At 45.3% G+C, this 19,225-nt stretch overlaps 1 protein-coding gene across 1 annotated transcript in view; it reads left to right on the forward strand.

Moving 5' to 3' along the window:
- The first annotated feature begins 17,017 nt into the window (after positions 1-17,017).
- Positions 17,018-19,225, forward strand: part of Dbx (homeobox protein Dbx) — a 35,672-nt gene continuing 33,464 nt past the window's right edge. The window contains exon 1 of the mRNA XM_078194177.1: positions 17,018-17,897. Coding sequence (XP_078050303.1) covers positions 17,018-17,897 — 880 coding nt within the window. The remainder of the gene's footprint in view (positions 17,898-19,225) is intronic.

Here is a 19,225-nt window from a genome sequence, read left to right on the forward strand (position 1 = left end):
AGATAGGTATAATTTCCACACAAAAGATCCGTATTATAACATTTTAACGAAGATCCGCCTCGAGCTCTCAGCCAGCATCTTCATCCCTCAGCGCACAATATCGAATATTACGACATCTCAGTGGCTCGGCAAAGAATATCTTAATTGCCAGACCCATCTCGGAACGGATCGCAATCGAATCTGTTTCCGATCTGTTCCGGGAATATCTCGAGCTATCCCCCAGGGGGATCCGTTATTCCTGCCATCGGATAAAGAGCAAATACCACGTCTGAAATATATATATCGGCGTGTATCGGCACCGCATTACGTTATGCTTAGACGTGCGCAACAATACAGTCATATAGGTCGGATATAAGCTTCGAGGCTCTTTCATCTTATCGTGGTATCAACGTCAAACGCACCAGACGCTCGACTCGACTCGACTCGAAGCGAGTCGACTCGACTCGACTCACCTCGGCTCTCTGACTGGTTTCCACCCATTCTCATTCTCCGTACGTATCCAGACCGAGCCAACAGCCCAGTACCTAAACCTAAACCGTGGCCTGACTGCTTGTAACGTATCGTCTTTCACCGTATAACACGCACACGAACCCCTTCGGCCGAGATCGAATCGGCTACCGACAACACCCGCACAATTTTTCGTTGGACTTTGCCTATGGCATTTTTTATTATTCTATTGCTACATATACTTTGTCTTCTTTTTTCTTAATTTGGTTGTATTTAACCTTGTCTACTTTGCGCGAATCAGATGAGAGAAATTGACACCCCGAATCATATGGGGTGAATATATGACTTCAATAAAGATGCATGTTGAAAGGATGTTTCATTGTTTCCGCAATAATTTATTGCGGTATCGTGTTTTAAAAATACACAATTGTAGTTTAATAACAAAAATTATCCAGGCCATGCGAATGTACTTCTTAACAACATGCTGTAGTTTTAAAAGCCGCTGGGGTTAATCTTGTCTATCTTTCTTCTTTACAGAAAACAGAAAAAGTTTGATTAAATCCTTAAAGGAATGAAATTTGATTAAATTCGTAAAGGAATTAAATTAACATTTGCCTCAACAGTAACACATATACTGAATAAATAAGTGAGTTGAAAAATCAGTGAGCCGTCATTTTTACGGGTTTCCTAAACATAGTGTTAACTTAGACAATTTTTCACCTTCCATAAAAATCCGGAATTTATTGATGACTATGTAGGTTAAGTTCGAAGACGTTAGGGGTTGACGCGTCGCTCCCCTCTCCGGTTCATCCGATAGTATTTTCGTTTGCGTGCGACAGACTTCAAAGCAAATAGATCCGCTTCTTCGATCACCCTCTCTGTCCGCTCTCGTGTGCTTACAATAAGAAATCGAGCCCCACGCATTATGGGATCGTGGTACCTCCCGCAGGGTACACGTTCAAAACAGAAGCGGCAAAAGTGAAGAGGCCACGTGCGAGCCAGACGCCCGCTAAGAGCTCGGGAACTGTTGAACCGCGTGATTCGTGAATCTTCGTGTTCAACGAATTAATGCATTATGTAAATCCAATTTATTTTCATTCCGCAGCACAGTGTACACAGTGCATACACTGTAGAGGGTAGTGGGCGATCGATCTTCGTTTGTGTGTTCGATTGCTATGCATGGAAAAAAGGATCTTTGATGGTAAAACTGTTCTATATTTGCTTAGATAAATTTTACTTCTATACTGATTTATTGAAATTTGTAGGGAAATATAGTTTATTTTTATAATTAAAAATTCTAATATGTGATAAATTCACTCTGAATCTTTCGGGGCATTTTAATATTTTATTTCACACTTATTCTCCTATATATTACATAAAAATGATCAATTGCTATAAAAATAATGAGTCGAAATTGTAAACCATAAAGACATCAAAAGAATTTTCAAATATCCTAACATTTTCCTCGATTTATTCAACTTGTTTTAAATATATTTTCATTCAACATCTATTCCTTACAAACGATACACGAAACTCATGTTTTTCAATAAAGATCTACAGTTTGTAGACAACAAATGCTACCGCCAGTAAATAAGTCCACCAACAATGAAACGCAACCTTTTAAAACCGTGCTTGAACAAAAGACCGATAGCATTTAGAGACAAACTCCACGAGCGATCCGCAGACAAGGCTTCGAAATTTTTAGAATTCCAAATAATTTCATCGATAGGATTGAGCGGTATCGCCGATGAACCAACGAATACGCTAAACGAATTGCCATATCGTGGCACGTTCATGGTTCTTATGATTGTGGTGTATCTATCGCGGACGCAGGTTGTTGCCGGTGGAAACGGGGTTGGAGGTCGGACAAGCGGAGGGCCGATCGACGAGAAACGTCAAAGTGTCTATACGCACGCGGTGCGCGATAATATCGTTAACCCTCGACTCGGCAGGCTTGTTTCCGCAAACCTGATAATCCGTGATCAGCTCCGACGCGACGGTGTACGGTGTATACCCTGCGCGAGCGCGCGCGCGCGCTCTCACAGCCACGGGTATCTATATCTATAATACGTCGACGTATTGGGGACTGAGATTCGGCGGACCCCCTCGACTCGACTTGCGATTATTCAATTCATCGGCCTGTCAAAAGCACCAGTGCACGCTCTGTTCCCCGATCGTTCCCTTTCTCTGTCTCGCTCTGCCTTTCGTCTCCACTTTTCACCCCCTCCAGTCTCTCCCGCTTTCTCTCTCTCTCTCTCTCTCTCTCTCCCTCTCTGTGTCCCTTTCTTTCTCTCTCTTCTCTCTTTCTATCGCCGTGGCTCGGCCTCGTTCTGGACGACCCTGTGCACACCCTCACTTTTCGTCTCTCTTTCGCGAAGCTCGCCCCTCGACGCACCCTTTCCTTTCTCCTTCTTTCCATTTTGCCCAGCTAACCCCCCGCTTCCCACCACGGTTTCGCCAGCCCGCCGTACGGTCTCTCTGTTTCACGCTCTCTGTCCTCTCTATCCGCCGCCCTCAGTAGCTCCACACCGCCACGGTGGAACGATTAGGAGCAATACGTTGCGATAACTGCCCCTAATATCCCGGCACCGCTGCCATACGCAATACAAATTAGGGAAGCGTACCGTGAAAGCACGCCGGATATTTGATTCTACGATTTTCTCGGCGGCATCACGACCTATCCATCCCCCCTCTCTCTCTTTCTCTTCCTTTCGGTCCTACCTCTCGGCGTCCATCCCACTACCATCATGCAAAGGATCCCGCTGGAACCGATTTTCTACTTTCTGGATATAATAGCTTCTGCGGCGCGTGTACGGTTAAATCTATCGGCGACGGATCCGCGGCGAGGAAAATTGTTTTTTGTCCGAGAAACAATATATATTAGACTGGACACCAGAGTTTACAGGTAGACGTGGCCCTTTGCGGCGCACACAGCTGGTTTTCGTGGTACGTGGTTTTTGACTTTCTGAAATCTGTCCACTCGTGAGGATTTAAGTAGAAATGTACTTTTTATTATCTCATCAATACTTTACAATTTGTCCATTGGATATTAGATAGATTTTTATACTTCTGCTGAATTAAATATCGCGTAGACGATTTCTTCATCGAAAAAGTGTCCACATTTTTAAGCTGTGAGGGCTATCAAATTAGCTTTTATTATATTATTATTAGCTGTTTTGTATATTTTACCTATTAACCAAGACATTTTTTTAAAGCGAATTTGTGCAATTTAATTGTTTTAGTTTACATTCTACCATTTCAAAGTGTAGGATATCTAAAACAGCATCACATTGATTTCACTTGTTTCGAAGAGCACGGTATAAGGTCGTTGAATTCATGTTGACACGAGCTACAATGGTGACGGCTTTTTCAGAATAGAACATATTTTTCTGAAACTTTTTATATTGCAATCTGTAGCTGACCAAAAATTGTTTAACACTTGTTCGGAACAGTTTTTCGCCAGGCTGTCGGAAGTACTGGAAAAATCGTGACAACGGTTACGTGGAGCACCCTGCCTAAATTACAAAGATAATGGTACGGCGAGTGGTCGACGAAGTTTATCGACCTCTAATATCAGTTAGATTAGAAAAGTTGTTGCCACATGGGATAACAATAGTTCATCGTTACTAAGTTGCGTTGGTCAGGTGTCGAGCTACTTATAGCGTTGTAAAAAAGGAGCAGCGGTCGTCGGAGTACAGAACAAAAATGATGCTTCGATGTGCCCCGCGGTTAGTTCGCACTCGCCGATATTATTTTCTCTCTAATGGACGTGTCAACGACAATCGTGGACACGCGGTGCGTTTTTGTCGCTCCGGGGTGAGGCGGGGTCCGGGCAATGTCATTTAAAGTCGCGGGCTGGTCGCGCGGGACGAAGCAGCGCCGGTTTGCACACGGGTACGCGTGTACGGCTGCTGCGGGGGCGGAAGGAATAAGAGAGAAAGACAGAGGGAACTCGAATTTGACCGCCGTGAAAACACCGCGGCGAGCCCCTCGCAGCGCATTAGCTGTCATCGCCTTCATCCGACGCTTTCATCGCCCGCCATGAAACAAATGATCAAAGCGTCAACGCGGATGCTGTGAATGGACCACAGAATCCCCGTTCGTGTCCTGCTCGATAAAGGCCCGCGGACCGCATCATCCTAGCACTTGGCCCCGTCCTGTATCCATCGCGGTCGGTTCTCGCTCGCCCGATATCGCGTGTAATTGGCAGAAAAACCGCATTTTAAATTTCAACCCACCCGCCCCCACCTCCCGTCCCGCCTTCGCTCGCGCCCACGCCACGGGACTAAAACGGCGGACGCGACTCATAGTTACTCCCCGGTTCTTCCTGTGTTTAATTAATTCCTCCCCGCTTCGCAGTTTTGCGAACGCAAAATATTAAGCGAACGAGTGAGCCGCAGAGGTTAATTAAACTGCGGTGCATAATGCGATATCGCTCGCGTCTGTAGTTTTATTAATTTCCCGGGAAACTGCGATACTTATTTTCGAACGTGCCCGACGCGTTCCAAGACGTCATCGGCGAATTATACAATCTTCTGGTTAACGAGTAAATAGCAACGCGTTAATTTTAGAAAACGAGATTGTTAGCACGTCGAATTTTATAGCATAAATATAAAAAAGCTTGGCAACTTTAAATTAGACATATGTATATCGACGAAATCGACGACACATAGTTAACATTTTATTTTCTTGAAAGTAGGCTGGACCAAGAAAATAGTGCTAGGAGGAAGATATTATGGTATTAAGGTATTTGACCTCTCGAGTCGGTAAAAATGACTAGTTCCATATTTTTTATTTTAAAATGTATTGGAATTATGCAATCTTTCTGTCAGGAAGTGATTAAATGAATTCCTTCATTCAAAGCTACGCTATAGAACGAGACAATTTTTATTTCTCGTACGAGTTCATTTACTTTCATGCCCAGATTTTGGTAAAAGAATAATAACTTGTTATTTCGATATAGAAAGGATTAATAACATTCACATTTAGTAGATCATGTACAGGAACCTTCACCATGAGACTAACGCGTTGTTGTAGCGCAAGGAACATGCAATGGTAAAGGCGATTTATATGTGTCCACACCGATAGATCTCTAAACGCACACTCAAAGCAGTCAAAGGGATAATTGTACGAAGTGTCCGGATACTTAAAAGCGTTAGTGTAGGTGGCAGGGAGTTGAAAGTGTCACACGAGGCGCACACATCCCGCAGCAAGCGGAAACTGGAAAGGTTCCTGGCGGCCGAAACAATTTGCAACCTTGCCTTGATACACCCCGTTAGGATGGACAGCCTGTAATTTCACCGTTCATTTTCCTACGGACGAGGACAAACTACTGGGGCAACTTAGCCGCCCGCTAGATTAATACGAAATCGGGACCGCTCGATGCCTGTTTCTAATGCGCAATTTATGATGCGTCGCGATTAATTATGAAAGTTCCCGCCACTGCCGTCTACCGTTCTATTTGACTTTGATTTTCGTAAACTGGTCGGCACCGTTTATTAGCCAGCCAACGACGTACACAATTGCAACTATGATATGTCTGAAAAATCTGTTTAGATTTACCTATTTCACTTCTTGAATTTATTTAAAATTGTCAAGACGATTACCCTTTGAATTCAAGGTCTGTTTTAACATTAAAAATGAGATATTTTTGCAACGTATTGTAACTTGATTTTGTATTATGTTTGAATGGCATGCATGTGGAATTGAGCTTGTGCTCGTACAAAATTTAGATTTTTCTAATGTAAAAATTACTTAACTTAATATGACATTACTAAGCTTAAAGATTCAACTGAGTTTTCTATACAATCATCGGGCAAAGTATATCAACGTTTAACAAAAGAGAATTTTGTATACAACGTGCTTTACATTTTCTTACAACCTCAGATTCTAACTTATACTTCAAACAGTAATGTATACGCGAAAGACTGTAAAATTAATTTTATGTATATTAATATTCGGATTCATAGCACTCAACATAGTACTCAAGAAGTCTATAATATTCCTCTTCGAAATTCTGTTAATCATTTAAACACTTAATCAACCTCATAATATCATGCTAAACTCGTTACGAAGTTCGAGAACATTATCCGATAATTAAGGAAATTAGAATCATAGTGACGCAAGTCACATTTTCAAAAATTTAGACTTATGTCATGAAAATGTAATCTATACATACCAAAATGATAAATAGACGAGTGAAATCGATTATAAAATTATTATAAATTAACTTGACTCTAAATTATTTTAATAGTAAATTATCTTTACCACATAGGAATTTATTATAATCAAAGAAGTGCTAATAAACGTAGCTGTGGAAGAAATGGTAGTGCAAAAAGTTGATAAAGCATTCGAACAATGAACATTCGATAGTCACATTATCTTTGCGTTCACCTCATTGGGAATAGAGAATTAGCCAACACGGAGATACACGGTGATATTACAATAAGCAAAACAAGTAGGATGAATCCCAACATGAATTTGCAACCAATAAATCGCTCAATAACGCCGATGAATGAATGTATTACAAGTCGAGAATGCTCGTAACCGCAAAAGAGTGAACGGTAACAAAGGGATCCGGATACTTTTGAGCAGTGATGTACCTTGAAGAGCGCCCGTGCAATGGAAAGAGATGGGAAATAGAGAAATGGTGGCCCGAGAGGGAGAACAGGAGGAGATAAAAGAAGAAAGCGAGAAGGAGAGGGTCGCGGAGAGGATGGTACACAAAAGGAGAGAAATAGAGCCGGAGAGAGACAGAGGAGAAGGGTTCGTGTTAATTAATAGCACGTCACACGCGTTGCCCAGCTAAAATCTGTCTCCGCCTCTGGGTTCAGAGCGTAATATTTCCCGTTTTCTCTCTCGCACCCCGGCCCTTCCAGCCTTTCTGTCCTTTCTGTCCCCGCGTTCCTTCGCCGCTTTTCCGGCTCCGTTCCTCTAGGCGCGCGTTTCCACGACGCGAGGCGAGACGACACAGGGCGGGTTTCACACGTACTCCCACGCGTGTGTGTACACACGAGGCGACGCGACTCGACGGCCAGGGAACAACCGGGTAGGAACAACCGGCGCTGTTCTTGCCATTTCGGCATCGTTTGACACACGCGAAGGATTATATCCGTACCCGCTTTACGTGTTTCATTATGCAACTTTCCGCGCGCGAAATTAATTACGCTGTCACCGCTCAGGAGCCGCGTTACCCCGTTACTTACGCCGTTACAAAGGGGAACAACGCGTAAACGAGTCGAGGGAGTTTAATCGATGATGTGCCCCCCTTCCTGCGAGACGAACACGGGCCTCGCGACCCGGTCAGCTCGTCATTCGACTTTTACCCGAACAACGGTTCTTTACCTTAACCGCTTACGCTGTAACAGCTTGTCAGATTCGCGTTGACGATTTCGTACATGATCCGTACTAAATATCAAGTAATTCATTTCTTCTAAATTGATACAAAATTTGAGTATTCTGTTATCAATGTCTCAGCACAAAAGCATATGAAGATGAATTATTAATCCTTTCGGTTTTTATCTAATATATTTATATATGTAGATGTGGACACTATTTCATTTTTAATAAAACAGATTAATGAAGCTTAAAATTCGCAGTGTAGTTGTAACAATTCCAACTAACGAAATAGGTATTGCTTCTACGATATAATAGAACAAGACCAGAATGAAGCAGTTCAGAGTGATCTCAACCAATAAAACCAAACCCCCGGCAACCATCAGAATCGTCTTGCAATGAAACGATGCAACGAGCGTTTTTCGAACAGCCTCGCTGGTGAACAGAAAGACAACGAACACCGCGTAGATTGCTATCTGAAAAGCATCGCATTCCACAAAAGTACCATCTCGCAAGCCCGACCACAGAACGCGGTATTGTTCGCTGGCAATAATGCGGATTTACTTAAAAACCGCAGGTGTTGTTCTTTGCGGCGACTCGCACGTCGGCTACATACGTTAAAAGTGCGCGGGAAAGGAGTGTCGTATTCGGCGGTCACGTATGTCGTTCAGGAGCGAATGTAGCGGCGGTAAAAAAAAAGGAAACGCGGCCGTTTCGCCGTTCGCCGAGCTGTTCTGAAAGGATCGACGCCGGCAAGGGTGAGAAAACAATTTCCAGCCCGCTCGTGCCCGGCCTTCGAAACGCCGCGACGCTCGACGACGCTCATAGACACGTTCCGCGGCGATTTCGCAGTGGCGCGCGTCGTGACGCCGCGCGAAGCTTTTGCGGAGCGTTGCGGAGCGAAGTAAAGCGGCGCGGAGCGGCGTCCGGAAGCTCGAAAGCCGCTCGGGCTGCCTCTAAAAAAGCTTCGCGCGTTCGCGGGCATGATTCAGGCTGCGAATCGGCACGACTGCGAAAGCTTTTCCCAGTCCCGTCGTGTTTTCAACCGCCCCCACCCTCTCATCGCCAACCCCCCGACGCCGAACGTGCGCCTTGCCGACTCTTTTATGAAACGATCCCGGACGGATTAAATTTTTGAATTATTTACAACGCGCGCCCGCCCTTAACATCGCTCGCGAGACTATTCTTCGACGATGATTGCGCCTTTTGGAACTGACCGACCGGAAATCCGGCGCGTTTTGTTTCCGCCACGGCGGTTTATAAAATTGCTATTGTGCACCCTGGATTTTCGCGCTTTTAATATATTGTTTATCGGACACGCGAATTGATGTCTTTCAATTATTTTAGTACTGTTCATTGGAAATGCTAATAAGCGTATTTCAGTTCAACTTTGAACAGTAATAATTAGACTACGGATCGTTTTGATGGAAACGTGCAAGTGTAATTAAACACTTTGCGTTCGATGCTATTTTAACTCTAAATCTAAATTAGTTTTTGTGATCTACAGTATCTTCATTTTACACGACTTAGTTCGTTTTATGCACATGGAATCGAGACTTGCAGCCTATACAACAGTCGCGCTTTCTTAAAACAATTTCTTAAATATGCAGGGTGTATCAAAAGTATTGTAATTCTAAGAAATGAGAGGCCCCACCCCTTCTTGGATGGGCTTCGCCCCCATTCGAGTTTATCCCGCCTCTAATAATCAAATGACATGCTGGCAAGGGTGACCAATTACTGTGCCACTGGTTTGCGTTCGGGCATAATTAACTTTATATATATTGATAAGATATGTTCAATTTGGAACAGCAATTGGTTATTCCATAGTAACCGGCTCCACTACCCCAATCTTGACGTCGTCAAGATGTCGATATTCGTCCCGAAATTCCCGGGGCTAAATTGAAGCAGGAAGCGAAACTATTTAAAAGAACCCGAACAGCTGTTAAGCACATAAACTGTCAAGAATATTCAATCGTTATTTATCTCCTGGATCATTGCGTACCATCTTCTGGATTACGTGCCAAGATGATTCTGCAGGTAGGGCTTTGGTGGAACGCAGAGCGAACGAAGTTGTGAATTCTCTTGAGGATGTGTATACGAGGGTATGTACATCGATATAGCGGCAAACTTCTCATTTCACCGAGATATCGGATTTTTCTCCCCCGCGTCTCCTCGGCCACCTCCCGGCCGCCTTACGGCACCCACCGACTTGCTCTCCCTTCGCCGCGCTGCTTTCTTCTTTATTATCCTTCTACGCCGACTTTCTCTCCTACCGTTCTTTATCCCAAACAAAGCAATCTCGAGCCCGTAGCGACAGCCCCTACGTGCGACTGCTAGGTGACAATTTATATACCCACCCACCTCTATAACAACTTACTCACTCGATACGTCTTTCTCGCGCGAGGCTGCGCTCGGTTTCACAGGTTCTCTCTCCACCGTGTTCGATCGTTTGTTACCGAACAAAAATAAATATATACCGGCGCCGTCGCCGGATGTATGAGGACAATTAAAACCCGCTACCCTAATGATCTCAACTAATGGGACAAATTTGCACTCGTGAATATTTAAGGGGCTCCACGGTTCGGTTGAATAATTTAGGGAAATGAAAACCCGGGGAATATCTCGAGGAGGATGCTAGTAACATCTACGTTTTATTGCATTTTGCGGCTTGCGGACCCCTTTGTTTCTCGATTTCGGCTTCATTTAGATTCCGGAGTCTGTCGCAGGCCTCCTCCAAGCGTTGCTTCCTTTGCTTACTCATTTTGACTAGGATTTGTCCGCTCAAAGTTTTACTCAGGATTTCGGATTTTATACTGTGAGATTCGAGTTTATGTTTTATTAGTATTCGAGACGCACGTGTTTACAGTTCAGGATCCTTTTGGATTAAGATCAGAGTCACATGAGCGCTGAGAAAATGTTGATCATTATTCTTTGTTTTTCTAGTTAAAAAGAATTAGATCAATTAGTTAGAAACAATTAGAAATAATCACATTCATTCATTCGCGTCATCCAGAAAACTATTTCACTATATGTTGTGTCTGTAACGAATTCTAAACGAGTTTGGTCATTTTTCGTTCGAAAATTGCCAACAAAGAGAGTCAATTTGTAGAGCGCAATTACGAGCAATAGCACGAGGTCCCAGTAATGTTACCATCGTCAATAGAAATCTCCAATCCCGATCCAGTTATGGCAGAGCAATAACGAGTTATTAGAACGACGTATAGAAGTCGATACGTGTACTTAATGCTGTGTTATTGAAGGGTGGACGCGTCTAATAAAGCCGATTTCACGCGCGATTCCTCGTGTCCGATGTGTGCAACAATGAACGTGACACAGCCGTATGATTGTTCGTGCGATGTGTTGAACGGCGACGACGGTAGATACGCACGCGGAAGCGAGAGGGCGGACTTTTATAGGATGAAAGACGTAAGTCCCGTGGCGTCATATGCTTATAACTGCCCCCTATCAGAATAATATTATTACTTAGCCACCCCACGATTATCCTCGCGAGGAGCCCGTTCTCCCTCCCCTTCTTATATAACGTCTCCTCCCTTTCCACAATATTCGGGGAAATTGTTGCGTTCCGTGAAAAACGTGTCGAATCGAGAGCTATTCGGATTTTTCGTGCCTTACCCCGCTACCCCAATCTCGAAACAGATTGCCCCTGTTCCGTGAATATTGAACTTCCGGCTACGTGCGAGTCGCCGGGATTATCGCTGCTACTTTACATGTTGACGGGGACAATTTGATCCCGGTTTCCCGGCGGCTCATCGGTTGTAGAACTTACCGCTTAAATATCAATTTGTAAGAGCCGGCCCCCTTATTAGCATTATTCCGGCGACGGAGCGCAAAGAAGTTCCCGGCACGACTCCTAGAAAGTTCAAAGATGCAAATTAGGGTAATATCGCGAGCGCGGGCCGCGGCGGGGGCGGTCGGGAGGCTCGTAGCTTCCGTCCCGTTGACACTGGCCCCACCCCCTTACCAGTATATTAATTGCAAAGGTTAATTGAGCCGCGGCGGTTGCGGATTCTGCTCGCCGAAAGAAATATTAACGATCGCCCGGGAACTTTATCGTTTTTAACGCTACGTTCGCCGCATTCAATTTAGAGAATTTTGAATTTCGAAAGGGAATAGCACACAATTAATTTTAACCAATTTATACTGTACGTTAATGAATTCGTTCGAAGATAATTATATCTTAGAGTTTCTCAGTTTTAAGATGTTTATCTAGTATACTTAAAGTGGTGTGAATTATTATAAACTTAAAGTAATTTTTATATCGTTAGTAACATCTAAAAAAGACTTAGGGTACTGTTACATTTGTACATTTCTATATTGGAAATAATGGAAATATACAAGTCTAGTATTTTTTTAGTATCTAATTAAATGTCAGTAAAAATGTAAAAGTTACTTTATACGAAATGGAAGTATACAGATATAATATTTTATATAGTTATTTAATAATAGTTAATCATGAACGGGTTTTGTTCCTGAAATTATTTCTTGAGTAACTAGTGTACAATTAATCAGAATGTAGATAGTAAATTAATGTGCACAACTAGTTAACAACTATAGCGGGCAGATAAATTTCCCAGTTCACTAAAATTTGCATAGGAAAGTCCAAAGAACCTGTACAAAAGAATGAACACTAATCTCTTCCATAAACTGGCCCCATTAGCGCGAAAGACGCTTGAACGGGCGAAGCGGACCGCACGGGTCAATTAATTACCCGGATCCCGGAAAAACGGTTTTCGCTCGAAAAGCTTATTATTCGCCCATTTTGAAACTTTGATATCCCATTCCGTGGCGGTTAGATGAATGAATAATTATCCGGCTCCGGTACAAAACGGATCTTGCCATCTCGGCGCGGATCGCGGCCTCACCCCGGCTTCAATTTATATAAGTCGAGGCAGGCTCTCTCTCCCCTCTTTGCTCGTCCCTGCCGAAAACTCTTATAATAATTCCACGATTCCCCGCTCTTGAAAAGCCGCGCGATGTTCATTTCATTATTTTTTTTCTCCTTCTCCGTTCGCTGGCTTTGGTTCCTCTTCTTCGAGCGTTCCGCCGCGCCGCGCAGACTGCCGGCAACCCCCGTCGGCGGCCACCACCATCGCCGCGCTGAGAGGGTGATAAGTCGTGACGTCGACGAGGTAGAGGTGATTCCGAAGGGTAGGCGTGGCCGTAGCATACCGTCCTCCGCGGGGGGATGCGAGGGGTCGAATCGAGAGGAAAGGGTGGCTCGTGGTACGCTCCCGTTGGCTGCGCCCACCCTCCACCACCACGTGGCGCCGGGCAACGCCGCTGGTGGACGCCGCTATAGAGGCTGGAAAATCGTGTAAGAAAAAGCCGGGGAACCACCGTCGATGGAGCCACCACCACCACCGCTGCGATCCCCACCCCCGCGCACCCTGTTTTCACGACCCTTCGCCGCTAGTAGACGATTCTACTTAAGCCCCCGAATAGGTTCTCGACTACTTCATCCCCCCACCCGTGCCGCGTCCGCCGTTTTTCCTCTTTCTCTCTCGACTATTGTTATTTTCCCCGTGTTTCGATGACCTGTTAGAAAACGGGGAGCGGACGGCCCGATTATTATCGCGTCCAACACCCTGCCAACCCCCGCGACCCTGTCCTCTCGCCACCATGTCGATGTCTTCGATGCGATCCTCCAAGACACCCAGCGCCAGCGCGCTGCCCGATCCGGGAACGCGCGAACATATGTACGTAGGTGCACCGAGTGCATCGAGATCGTGGTGCAATGCTCGTTAATTTCATTAACTCTTGCTACATTTCCGGGGAGGACGGTGATGCACAGTTTGGACGACCTAAGAGAATTTCATTCCGAAATCGCGTTTTTAGACAATTTCTATGTTACCCCTAAAAATAATATATAATAAGTATTATTAATATTATATTATATTCAAGTAAAAAAAATATATCTTATGCCAGAACGTTTGAATCTAAACTGTGATTGTTAATGTATTTATTTTGATAATTATCCCACTCTTTAAGATGTGTTTTTTATACTTGTTATTTAAAAATTGTCTACATGGAATGTACGATAGTTTGTAAAATACGAGCATACAAAATCGAAGAAATTTTAATTATGTAGCAATATTGTGAAGGCTGAAATTTTACTATATGGAAAAATATGGGTTTAGCTTCTTATTAAGCAGCTGAGATGAAGCGTTAGTTATTAGAAAATTGAAAAAAATAATAAGTAATACCTAATAATAGTGATAATAATATATATTTCATTGATATACTTACATAAATTAGATTAATTTAAATTAAAGTCATATTAAAAATGATTATAAATGAACACTAAGTAAATACATTACGAAGAAATGATCATTAATTAAGTCTTCCTAGATCATCGAAATAGCATATTGTGCGACGGTCGATTTCTCGCTGACTCGGCCGCGTGTCTGCCGCCCGTCGTGTGCGTGCGACGTGGGGTTTAGGAGCTGCGGGTGCGGAGTCGAGGTGACAACTTATGTGCAGGAACTGGTAATTTATGTGGTGCCAAGTTTGGGATTTTTCGATGGGTATTGTCCCATTGTAATTGGCTTGGTCGGTCAGTGTTTTTATTTTCGTTTCATTAAATTAAACATTGCTGGTTTTATTTTACTTCTTGTTTGCAGATGTCTTTCTAATACGTGCTAAGTATTCAATTGCGGAGTATTATTTATTTGAATAGATTTATAAAATGCAAGAAACTATATGTAATCTTTTTATTGTGATATGTTCGAACAATTTTACTAGGCCGTCTAAGATGCAAAAGAGTTTCATGATAAATTTTAATTTGTCAGTTTTAGTTCCATTAACGTTTGAACAATGGTGCTGTGGTGATTTCTGAATTTGAGTCGAAGTATTGTTATTTAGCTATCTAAGTTCAGACAATTAATTTAAATTGTCACTATTTATTAAGATTTATAGGAAAGGTAAAGCGTTCGTACGAATTATTTTAAAACCTTATATCCATTATCAACGCATGAATCTACTTACAAAGTATTGTATAAGAGAAACAACGCCGGTGCGAATGAGCGATATCCAGCGGCAGATTTAAATCGGCCCAATAATATTCTAATTTCCCGGAGCCGTCGAACCGGAATCCGCTCCATCGGATCGCCTGAAAAAGGTGGTTTCGATAATTACATTATCTCCAGCGGCGCACGCGGCCGGCCCCATAAAATCGATAGAACCACGATTGCCGTCTAGAAGATTGCCGGTGGCCGATCGCCAAGTCGTCCGGCCTGGTCCGATGATTATTAATATTATTATTATTATTATTATACCGGGCTAGGATCGTTCACGGGTTGCGTAATCGGTCGGATCATTAAATGCGGCGTGGTTCGGGTCCGTGTAGCGAAGTGGCCGGGGCCGTAGGAGCGTTGGCGGTGTAATTATACCAGCAAGAAAATCGCATTGCGCGAAACGATCTCGTACAACACGTACACGCGCAGATGGAGGCGTCTCGTTATACGAGACCGCACACCGACGAACACAATACAGGCGCGCCGCTCGTGGATGGTAGTGAGAGATAATAATGTTGATAAGGGTGTAGAGGGAACCGCTCGGCGATCCCCTACTCGCGACAAGAGAACGAATAAAAGAGCGCAAAGGACGTAGCAAGAATACAGGCCGACGGGTGGGGGGTGAGGGGCAGCGGCGCGGCGCGGCGGTGGAGGAATAGGAGAAAAGAGGAGCAGAGCGGGTGGAGGACGTGGATGAAGAGGATGAGGAGGAGAATAAGAAAAAGAAGAAAGACAGAGGGTGGAAAGGAGCGAGAGATCGATGTGGACGAAAGAAAGAGGGACGGAGAGGGTGACAGCACGCCGCGTGGTGCTAGGGGGTGAGTGGGCGTGGCCACGGACTACCCTCGAAGCAAGCGATTGGACGGTCCGTTGGTCGGCACCGTCAAATAAAATCCAATCGTTAGGAGCAAAGGAATGCGAGTCTCCTAGCTTTTTTCATCCCCCGTCGACTCGCCTTGCCTCGCCGCCCCTCTAGGCTCAGGCTTTACCACCCTACTCTCCTTCTTCGCTCCGTCCCTTCCCGCCTCCCGTTCACCTTTAAACGGGGGTGCGCGCAGCGCCGTTTGATGGGAGTATGATTTTATTACGGCATTACCGAGCGAGCCAAACCCCGAATTGCTCGGCTTATAGTCTGTATTATCTCACCTAAGAGGGTAACGGAGGGGAGAGGGGATGGAGGGCAGACGCAGCCGCCGTTGCCGTCGCGTTCGAAGGGGTGGAAGGCGCGAGAGGTAGAGGGACGGGTACAGAGTAACACACTCCTTCCTCCTCCTCCTCCTCCCGCCTCCTCATCAACCGAACCCCCTCCTTCAACCCCCTCCCCCCCTTTCTATGTACCGCACATAAGTCCGCTGCCTATACGTTGAAGGGGGCTGTTTCGTGAATCCGTGCTCGGCGGAGGGGGCAAGTGAGCTAGGTATATGCCTTTGTCGGCTTTCATTCGAGGGTTGCACGCTCTCACGTTGCGCTGCCGCTGCGAGCACCCCTTCTCGGTCTTTCTTTCTCTCTGGCACTCTCTGTCTCGCTTTCTCGCCCCTGCCAGGCACGGCACGGCACGGCCCGGCCCGGCCCGCTCCGCTCTCCCTCTCTCACCCTCTCTCTGTCGCTCCGCACGCTCGCGTGCACGCCAGTTGACATTCCGCTGCCGAAATCGCATGTTCCTTCCCCGGCGTGCCGTTTCGTGACAGTTTACGCCAGTAGCTCCTTGTGGCGGTTCCGTGAGATGTCCCGCGTGCTGATCGGCTGCCCCGCGAGTTTCAGTGACCGAGGAACCGCATCCACTCTGAAACGATCGATCTCTTCCGGCATTTCCGTAGTTTTCGTGTCCGGCGACAGGACCAGCGAGAGCACGTGTGCGAATGGAGCCCGGGAACTGTAGTGATCGTCCACGTTCCAACGTCCACTCTGTGATCAGTCGTGTTCCACCGTTACAGACGTCTACCTGAAACTGTGTCACGCGTTCTAGGCCCGAAGGCGTCACGTGGAAGACAGATCATCCGGTCGAGTGTAACGATATCATCGGCATCGGTCAATGGAATCGGTGAACAAGGGTGCGTGACTCGATGCTGCAAGCATCCCTGAAAGGTTTCTAAATCAGTACGCTGAGCGACGCGGAGGAATCGTGCTCGTGGAAGATCGACGGGCACCAATCTCGAGAGAGACATCGCGGCGGGGGCAGGGTTACAGGAGCGGGCCGTGATATGTTCCCTTCGTCAGCGGCGATGCTGAAGAATCTGCAACAGAGTGCAATGACCTCGCCCTTTTTGATGGAGAACCTGCTCCAGAGCAAGGTGTCGCCCGGCGCGGATCTGAACAGTCTGACCTTCAACTGGTCGGGGTTAGCCAGCCTGGTGGCGATACAGCGGGAAAGAGAATGCGAGGCCAGCCACAGGATCTCCAGGGATAAGATTTCGCCGTCGAACGGTGGCCAGGAGCAGTACGATCAGAGATCGTCGGCGCGCGGCGCCGATCGACAGAATCCGATGCTGGACTGCCGGGATCATCAGAGGGTCGGCGGAAGGATCGACCGGCAGAACGAACGGATGCAGATCCTGCGGGAGAAGGAGGGGATGGAGCGCGGTCAGATCGCGTACGTCGACGTGAAGAACGAGAGGATCGACGGCCACGTGATCGTCGATCGGCTATGCGCGATGGAGAGGCTCTGCAACGAGAGGATCGAGAACAGGTCGAACTCCGGAATGGACTCGTGCAACTCGAACGCCGACGAGGATCCCGCCGGCATCGAGATCGACGCCGGTCTTCACGGGGACAGGGACAGGGAGAGGGACGACGGTGTCCTCGGCGGCGAGCACGTCACGATATTACAGCAGGACAGACGGTACGACCTTGGATGCAGAAACGTCATGCACACGTCCGTCGAGATGACGATCCAAGGGGAGAGAGAGGTGGCGGTCGAGCGTGTCGTCGACAGGATAGGCGAGAGAACGACCGCCTGCTCCTGCGGCGACGAGCAGTGCTTAGGACCCACATGCAGGACCATCCAGGAGAAGGAGAAGCCGCAGCTCAAGTTCAGCGTCAACGCTATACTTGGCGGCAATCATGACAGGCGACCGCATTCTGGTAATTGTTCAGTTCACTTCGCAGCCACGTGTGCTCTTCCTACCGAGCCACCCGCGACACGTTTCGATTAAATTAGGAGCGGGTATTAGGACTAATCAGTTTTCTTGTCCGCGGTATACAAGATGTTCAAACTTTATACCTTAACGATTTTATAAAAGTTTCCGAAGTTGTCACGGGATCTAAACTCTGGTAGTTTCGTTCTGAATATAAGGAATATTCGGTTCGTCAAATCTTGAGTAATCCTTGATTATTTGTATGACATTGACGTAGACAATAATCTTCTTAGCTTATGATACGTAAATTGAGAAACACATAGTAGAAGATTACTTAATAATTTGTATTATAGCCAGACGGTTTGTAACGTCGTCTACGAATATAATATCTGTACTTCAACGAATCTGCTTCAGGACGACAGTAATTAATTTATTTTTAAGGAACGTTCTTAGAGAAATTAGAAATATAAAGCTGGTTACAGTGTCCACCCTTCGCAAAACATTTCAAGTATGAATATAGTGATAACAGGAATATAATTATTCATCTTAGAGGTTTTTACAAAATATTATTATTAATACTTCTACAAATTATATCATTAGAATATATTCAGGCTTATTGTGGTGTGCTAAACATTTTTACGGAAACGTAGGAAAAATAACGCTGTGAAAACTTTTAACCCCCTGCACTACAACGAGTCACACTATCGACGATAATTCCCTAAAATTATTCCTCGAAATTCCCTGCGAATGTTATTAATTTCTTCGATATCGAAACAAAATTTGATTCTTCTATTATCAAAGTCAAAGAATGAAACTACGCGGAGATGTGTAAGAAATTCGTTCTACCAAGCAAACGATTAAAGAAGCAGAAATGTTAAGTAACACAGTCGTGAAAGAAATCGTAGTGCAAGGGTTTAAGAGAACCTCTGTAGATTTTGACGTTGAAGTATAATAGCATTTTTCATCCCAGTACAATGGTTAATCAAGACTAGATCGTCGTCGTAGCAGTAGCAGGATCACAATAGACTTTTCGCATTGACGACCGCGTCAGAAGAATGTTAGTCATGCGGCAGCATTTAGAGTGTTGAAACAAAGCTCACCACAAATCAGTGTCGCTAGCAGACTTCTGTCGTCGGTCCCTAAATCTCATCCGCACACCCTCAAGACGAGTCGCAGCGTGCGTGCGGGGTGGAGCAGGACGTCAGCTGGTCCGCCACTTACCTTCACCCCAATATTAAGCCCTTACGATTGGTGCCTATAATATTAGACAAGCGGCAGGATCCAATGATGTATTACCGTGCCTCTTATCGCGTTTCCTTATTCACAGTAATTCCG

This window comes from Augochlora pura, chromosome 11 (genome assembly GCF_028453695.1).
Source record: "Augochlora pura isolate Apur16 chromosome 11, APUR_v2.2.1, whole genome shotgun sequence".
Taxonomy (NCBI): Eukaryota; Metazoa; Arthropoda; class Insecta; order Hymenoptera; family Halictidae; genus Augochlora; species Augochlora pura.